General features: G+C 28.8%; 3 protein-coding genes across 3 annotated transcripts; 2 read left to right on the forward strand and 1 right to left on the reverse strand.

Moving 5' to 3' along the window:
• Positions 1-525: 525 nt before the first annotated feature.
• Bc10 (BLCAP apoptosis inducing factor bc10) lies at positions 526-2586 on the forward strand. The gene is made up of 2 exons (XM_076391649.1): positions 526-686; positions 770-2586. Exon 2 carries the CDS (start codon positions 849-851, stop codon positions 1089-1091), a length of 243 nt encoding a protein of 80 aa, XP_076247764.1. The 5' UTR covers positions 526-686; positions 770-848; the 3' UTR covers positions 1092-2586.
• Positions 2587-2698: 112 nt separating this feature from the next.
• LOC143187411 (small ribosomal subunit protein eS10) lies at positions 2699-3938 on the reverse strand. Its single transcript, XM_076391646.1, has 3 exons — positions 3860-3938; positions 3123-3267; positions 2699-3066 (listed from the first exon to the last, which is right to left on the reverse strand). The coding sequence occupies exons 2-3, from the start codon at positions 3264-3266 to the stop codon at positions 2737-2739; spliced, it is 474 nt and encodes a 157-aa protein (XP_076247761.1). The 5' UTR covers position 3267; positions 3860-3938; the 3' UTR covers positions 2699-2736.
• Positions 3939-5215: 1277 nt separating this feature from the next.
• Snx17 (sorting nexin 17) lies at positions 5216-7737 on the forward strand. The gene is made up of 8 exons (XM_076390659.1): positions 5216-5393; positions 5486-5851; positions 5927-6017; positions 6099-6349; positions 6561-6767; positions 6836-7018; positions 7103-7189; positions 7249-7737. Exons 1-8 carry the CDS (start codon positions 5334-5336, stop codon positions 7438-7440), a joined length of 1437 nt encoding a protein of 478 aa, XP_076246774.1. The 5' UTR covers positions 5216-5333; the 3' UTR covers positions 7441-7737.
• The last annotated feature ends 219 nt before the right edge of the window (positions 7738-7956 follow it).

Consider the following 7956-nt stretch of genomic DNA (forward strand, 5'->3'; position numbering starts at 1 on the left):
TTCTTGTTTCTGGAAATATTTATTGCGAATTTGGTGATATGTAATTACATAGTTCAAATTTGTTTACAGAATATTTTCCCCTGCCTCTACTATCGAATGTGTGTGTGAGTATGTCACGGATTTGTATATAGGACAATTCTGTGACTACTTCGGCCGCACCATTTTTTAAGAATGTATTATGCACGCTGCTGAACGAGATTAAGTGGAACTAAGATTTTCTGTTCACATCATTACAGTCATATGTATATTTGTAATTAATATTTGTAGCCAAGTTTTTACGAAATAATAGTGCACTTGGCCTGTACATGACATTTCTTACTAATTTGTAATTCCTGCCTCGTGTTTTTACCAGATACTATAAATTATAGAGGAATGAACATACATGTGAATCGGCAAAATTTAGTACCACCTAACCTCGCTCTGTGGCGCACGTGGTTAGTTTTCAAAGATGGCGCAGTTCAAACGGTATCAACGACAGTGATAAAATCTGTTTGAGTAAAGAAATTTCTCACTGAGCGCGTGTCTCTATATAATTGTCTATTTTATGACTGTGCATAGTTTCGTATGTTTGTAAAAATTTAGAGTGGAAGTGGAAGGTATCTGCTTAAGAATGAATATTTACTGTTAAAATGTTACGGTTATGAGGGAAGAAATATCTTACGAGGATTATGGTGCTTCCAAGTAAAGTAAGACCAAATAGATAGTGGGTGTAAAGATTAAACTTGAAAACAAATTGTGGAAAAATGATTTGTTCGTTCTCCTTTTTCAGAGAGGTTCTATTACACATGAGAGAGAGAGCTAGACTGACGGAGTCGTAACTAAAATTTTAACAGCGAAACGAACAGAGAATGTATTGCCTACAGTGGTTGATTCCGGTACTGTTAATACCAAAGCCTGTAAATCCAGCCTTACTGGAGACACATGTCATGTTCATGGTACTTTATCTAATTGGATTCTTCCTGGAACGAAAGCCATGCACTATTTGTAGCTTAGTATTTCTCGTCGCTGTTTTCCTAATTTGTTACAGCGGTATTGGTAATTGTCTCCTTTGGAGCACAAATTGTGATACAGTGAGATGTGACAATAGTTAAGGTTATTGAACAATGGTTTTAGATTCTACAATTGTCTATATTTTCATTTCTCCTTTAGAAGAATGTATCTAAATTAGTTCTTCAGCAATGGAATCTGCTAGAAAAAGCTAATATATATACACATATACATATTTTAGTATAACTGTATGTATATATTTATTAGTACATGTATATATGATTTTTTTATGATTTTATTCGGAACTTTATAGTTCTTGTAACTAGTATACATATATGTATCTGTATGTGCATACATACATACATCTATACATGTATTTATACGCATGGAATGTAAAAACATAAAAGATTAATAGACCATATAAATTTTGCATGAAACTTCTGTATAAAATTAAGGTTATTCAAGGTCAAAAGATAATTCAAATATATGATCTTTGTATATATAATTGAATTTAATTCAAATTAACTTAATATTATTAACTCTTTTTGTGTACATACAATCAGAAGTGTTAGTTTTTGAAAACTATACACTTTAAAATTAAGACTACTTTTCCAGTGCTTCATTTCAAACAAATATTTTTTTTAAGAGATTCAATACATGAATTTTGTGATTGGTTGTGCTTCGAAGACAGGCTCCTCAAGTTTTTCTAACAATTTGGAATACTGATATTCAGCTTATAAGCTTATCACTGATGATTAACTGAGCAATATTATCAATGATCATATTAATGTCCAAGGATGCATATAAGAACCTATTGAACATTGCCATTTGTTGAAAAAACGTGATAAGTGATAAAAATAAATATTGTGCTAAAGTATAAAATCTACATATCTAGCTTAAAAATATATTATAATAAAATATTGATTATGTAGATTTTATGAATGATTATTTTTGACTTGTTCATAAGATAAATGTAATATTTATTATATTGAGCATAAGAGAAAGAATTGACATGTAATTCTATAGTAGTTGGGAATTCTACAGGTAAATAATTAATACTCTAATATAAATGAAATATGATCTATGTAAATGTTATGGAAACATTTCTTGATGCAATATAGTTACTGACATTTTGCTATAACAGTTTAAAGTTTTTAGGAAAACATTATTGCCATAGCTAAAATTAAGATGGAGTTAGTTCATAACTAATTTTATTTACTCTGACAGTTGTAAAAAGTAAGCCTAAATTCTACTGCTAATACATATGATTTTGTTGAAATGTAAAAGGACATGTTAGTGAGAGAAAGATTAACTTTATTTTGTTAGTATAGTAATACAATCAAAATTTATTTAAAGCTTTTGCTTTAGCACAAATATGTATCTGTGATGTTTCCAGTTCCATGCATCTGTTTCATTGAAATAATACATTTACCTACAGAAAATGTCTAATTTCCATACTTTACAATTGTAAACATCAGTTGCCTACTGTTTGCTTCCAGTTATGATTTTACAGATATGAGTGACTAATACTTGTACAGTTTGTAAGTAGATGTACACTTTTATAATGTGATAGAAAATAAATCAAAGAGAATTCCTATACACCTATTATATTTTTCTTCATTTCATAAATGTTCAATAAGTTTGCTCTATATTTATAGTATTGAAATCAGTATTTAGGAACATAAAAAGAGGAATTGAAATGACAATGCTATTAGATTATGAAAGATTTATTTATTGTATATTAAAACATTATTGTGGTTTACCACGACCAAAACCACCACGGAACTCTACATCACCAGTGCCTGCACCAACATCAGCCTTTTTGTCTCCTGTTGGTCCTCCAGGCCCTCTCCTATATCCAGCACGATCTTCTGTCGGCCTAGATGTTTCACTCCTTGTAGCAGCTGCAGGTCGTGGCCTTGTAGTTTCTGACCTGGTCTGTCTCTTTAGGGTAGAAGGTACAATTTCAGGGGGCAGATGAAGATATCCACGCAGATATTCAATGCCTTCATTTGTCAAATACCAGTAAAAATGTCTCCAAGCAAATTGTTCTTTGACATATCCTCTGGATTTTAAGGACTACAAAAGTAAATGGGTTAGTTCAATGATAATTTTAAATTACACATAATAATTACCTGCATTGCCTTAATAACTTGAAGATTTGGAATAGTTTCCAATTCTGGATGCTTTGGTGCATGATAGTCCTTCTTTGCAACCATAACACCCTCTTTGAAGAGGTATTCATAAATAGCTACACGGTTCTTTTTTGGCATCAACATCCTAAAAACAATAAAAAATAAATTTAAAGAGTGAACGTTATTTTATAACAATTTATATTAAATTGAATAGAGGGTGAGGTAGGTTTGTTCCTGGTATTTTGAAATACGATATTCATATTTATTTCGAAAATATCACACAAAATGAGGATATAATTATTACAAATATCAAAATCAAAGCATACAGTATAATCGAAATAGGTCTATCAAAATATATCGACCCAATATATTTGAATTTTTGAAATTGCTTTTAAAAGACAAACTTATAGGTTATGCAAGTTTCTTATATTTTACATAACAAAACTGTCAGTATTTTTTTGCTTGCATATTACAAAATAAGACTCTCATTTAATTGCAATAATAAATTTTAGCAAAGTAAGTTACAAGTTAGCATGAACAATTTAGAAAGATGTAAAGTGTTCCTTGGTTATAGTCATCAGTATTACTAATATTCATTAGGATACTGTAAAAAATGATGAATCATATAAAAATTCTTTAATGCAGTGAAGACTAAGGAATCAAACAAACCTCCCAATTTCTCTTAATATTTCTCTATTGATAGGATTAAAATAGATATTAGAAGAATGCTAACGTACTTGACGTTTCAGCGCGTGTCGTTCATCGGAAAGAAACTTTGTCGGCCTACAGCATATCGATATACACAAATCGATATATCGCAGAAAACAAACCGGAAACAGTAATGTAAGTAGCTAAAATTCATTCGTATACAAAAATATTGCAATATTATTCATGTACCACAGTACATATTGTGGAATCAAATAAAAAAATATGAAGTATAATAAATTCCTTAATAGAATCCTTTCATACTACATAAATTTATTATATTATAATCATACGTAAATAACGTTTAGATATTACTTCTGAATTTTCTCTGTCCTAGTTTATGGTAATATTTAATGAATATTTCTCGTGGAAATAATTAAACATACACTGCCAAAAGATAATATATTAACTTTATTTCATATTGTGTAAATCCTGTAGAAATTCTTATTTACAACGACCAAAATTTTGGCGCTCACTGAAATTTTTAAACGAGTATCTAATCTAGTATTAGTCGATGTTTAAGAATAGAATATTCATAAAGTTCTGTGGCGCCTACGATGTTATAAAACAAATTTCCGAGAATAAGAAAAATTAAACATGTTTCGAAACGCGATAAAGACGTAATTATAATTTATAGAACTGCGTGACAAATAATTATACTTAATGTCTTCGGCTGCGGAATGGAAAATCTTAAAGGTTCATATACTTTTGCAATGGCATCGTAGTTTTAAAAAATTCGACTTATTTACATGATAGGATCAAGTTGAATAAACGTAAGCATTAAAAAATGCGTCAGCTTTAATCACACTAAATATAGTTGTCGAGTGGGTGTAGAACGAATACGCCTATGAATAATAACAGTGAGCTAATAAGGCAGTGTGTTTCACGTATGTAATTATTTGTCGAATAATTTATTTTTAATTACGGTAATATGCAAGTGAAATAATGTTACGTATCTCAAGGATTTAATACATGAATAAAAATCAAAGTTGTTTTAATATTTTTCGTGTTCCATTGATGACACACTTTTGAAGTAACTCGATGTTATTTATTGTATGTTTTAATTATTTGAGGCGAAGTTTTGCAATTAGTCTTTAGAAAATTGATTTTATCTTAAATCCAGTTATTGAAAAAGTCGTGGTTTTAGTCAAACACCATAGGATTTAACGATTATGAAATGTTTATATTTTTGTGTAATCTGTGTTTTTTTCTTCACTGTAGTTATATTTTTTAGATGAAGCAACTTTGTGGAATACGTGCATATGCATTTGCACATTTAATTGAGATTTAATTGCATGGAATGTGGAGGTTTTTATATGGCTATTTTTATACATTCTGGACCATATTTTCACATATGCTACCCTTTTTACATGATTTTTGTACATATTCATAAAAAAGTATTAATTGTAAATTCAACATAGATTAGTACTATAACAATATTGTACATATGATGTGTCTTCCTAATTGTTAAATTAATTTGGAGAATTAATATATTAGTCTACGAACATGCATTTTTCAATACCAGATACACAAGAATGTATTGATACAGCTGGTAATACGTATGTGGTAATTATTTTATCATAGTATACATTTATGAATTATATGTATGCATTATAATCCAATAATATATATATTTTTCATTTTATTTAATTTTTTAGGCTTATAACATTCACATCAATGGATTATTTCATTGTACTGTGAGATATAAACAATTGTATAGTCTCCATGAACAATTAACAAGGAACTTAGATATATTTCTTCCAATATTTCCACCAAAAAAGTTCTTTCCTTTAACAAGAACTCAACAAGAGGAACGTCGTTTATTATTAGAAAAATATATTCAGTCAATTGGACAAAGTGCAGTGGTCAGTAATTCAGGACTACTAAATGCCTTTTTATTAAATGCTCAACAAGAAACTATAGGTGGACTATTTAATAATGAACGTATGGATATTTTTCTTATGAATAGCAGTAAAATAACAATAAATGTCTCTACAGGGGATCACTCTGGAGCTATTTTAAAGGTACTCCTTATTTCATAAACATTTAAAGTATTTAAGGTAATTAAAAATTAATTAATATTTATTCTTGTTTAACAGAAAGTGTACAAATATCTGAGATTACCAGAACAATATCATTCTTATTTTGCCTTATTTATTGTTGCTCAAGATGAAGATAATAGTGTGTACTGTAAGTACATTTTTTAGTGTTTCTTTTACATGGTATTATTTTGTACAGTCTTTAATAATTCTTTATGTGTAACTTTTTCAGTGTTAAGAAAATTACAAGATTTTGAATCTCCATTTATAACAAGCAAGCACATACACACTATAGGCAGTAGAGTTGTACTTGGAAAAAATTATTGGGATGTAGGGTATGATCTAGAATTGATGAATAATGCAGTGGCATTAAATTTATTATATATTCAATCAGTTGCTGAAGTTCAGAGAGGATGGATTTTAGCCACAGATGCAGCAAAGGATCGTTTGAACGATTTACAAAATCATGGACAGACAAAAGAAGTATGTTTAAGAGTATATTATAATTTAGAGACAGAAGTAGATTGGCTTTGAACAAATTTTAAAATGAACTAGTGATAAATAATTTGTAAAGTTAAGTGAACTTTAGTATTATATATTACTAATTATAGCCATCTACTTTTGACCAAGGTTTATAGTTTTCATAATTTGAATATTTTTATATGTTTATTTATTTTAAACATTATTATTGTAGTATTTGGATGTAGCGCGTACTTTGAAGTATTATGGTTATATTCAGTTTGCTCCTTGCTTTTGTGATTATCCCCAATCAGATTCAAAAGTGTTAGTTGCCATAGGTAGGAATGAATTAAATTTGCGCGTGTTATCTGATGGAGAACAACGAGAAGAAGTTTTTAAAGTGTCTCGAATGCGTTGTTGGCGTATAACCACTTTACAAAATGTAAGTAATTGTTAAAAAAAACATTTTAGTATTGTTACATAAATTTATTGTTTCTTCTCGAATTGTAGGGTCCTGAACGATGCGAGGAAAATGATGACTTTAGTTTGGAGCTATCTTTTGAATATTTAATAGCCGCAAATCAATTACAGTGGTTTACTATTACTTCAGAACAAGCAATTTTGATGTCTGTCTGTTTGCAAGCTATGATTGATGAACTGCTATTGAAGAATAACGGTGGCAGTAAACCTCAGGTTAATGACGAATAAAAATCATTATAAATTGCTAAGTAAACTTTGATATTTTGTTGTACTAAATATTCAAAAATTTTATTGTAGGATGTATCAGGAAAATCTTGGACATATGTTATGAGAAACGGTCAAAGTATCACAATGGGAGCAAGCACAGATGAAGCAAGTGAAAAGGTATTTTGGTAATATCTATACTTTATTATATTTATTTATATTATTTTATGCTTCTTTAGGATCATTCCACCAAAGAGTCTTCAAAATCAGAGCCAATCATAAAAAAACTTGCAGAGAGATTCTCAGCAGTACGGATGAAAAAGTCCAGTGATGTCAAAAGTGGTCTAGGCAACAAAATTGAAAAAAGACACATATCGGAATGTGATATGGAAAATAATGCATTTCACATGATTGGCGATGATGACTTATGAGTAGCAAAATATGACAAAACAGGGTATAACTTATTTTTGAAAATTTTTTAATTCATACTATTATATTTTTGGTAATCTATTACTGGTTGGGACAAATATAATATATTTCTTGCATCAAATGTAAAATAATAATTTGTTTATACATATGTATATTTTTATTATGATATTTTTACGGTTGTCGATCATGAATGTTACGTTATTTTTAATATTAAAAAAATATTTAAGCAATACTATATTTTAGATATTTAAACATTTGTAACAACTTTTATATAAATGTTATGAATAATAAAAATATAATGTTAAATTCTGAATTTAAATTACCTTTTAAAGAATGTAGTATAAGTATCTGTTTAATATACTTACGCTTTATCTGGGAAAGTAAAAATGTTTGATAGAAGAAGAAAAAAAACTGAAATAACTCGCTGTATATATAATATTTTATTATTATTAAAATCAAATACGTAAAAGGCAGCGTGCCATATTAACAATCGTTTCGGTATTTACCTAAAATGAAAA

The sequence above is a fragment of the Calliopsis andreniformis genome, unplaced genomic scaffold, assembly GCF_051401765.1.
Source record: "Calliopsis andreniformis isolate RMS-2024a unplaced genomic scaffold, iyCalAndr_principal scaffold0022, whole genome shotgun sequence".
Classification (NCBI taxonomy): domain Eukaryota; kingdom Metazoa; phylum Arthropoda; class Insecta; order Hymenoptera; family Andrenidae; genus Calliopsis; species Calliopsis andreniformis.

Bases quoted from the DNA above. Each gene is read 5' to 3' on its own strand.
- Bc10 (XM_076391649.1), top strand. From the start codon at position 849: ATGTATTGCCTACAGTGGTTGATTCCGGTACTGTTAATACCAAAGCCT.
- LOC143187411 (XM_076391646.1), bottom strand. From the start codon at position 3,266: ATGTTGATGCCAAAAAAGAACCGTGTAGCTATTTATGAATACCTCTTC. The intron at 3,067-3,122 runs GTAATTATTATG...TTACTTTTGTAG, and splicing joins AAGTTATTAAGGCAATGCAG to TCCTTAAAATCCAGAGGATA.
- Snx17 (XM_076390659.1), top strand. From the start codon at position 5,334: ATGCATTTTTCAATACCAGATACACAAGAATGTATTGATACAGCTGGT. The intron at 6,350-6,560 runs GTATGTTTAAGA...TTATTATTGTAG, and splicing joins ATCATGGACAGACAAAAGAA to TATTTGGATGTAGCGCGTAC. The intron at 7,190-7,248 runs GTATTTTGGTAA...ATGCTTCTTTAG, and splicing joins CAGATGAAGCAAGTGAAAAG to GATCATTCCACCAAAGAGTC.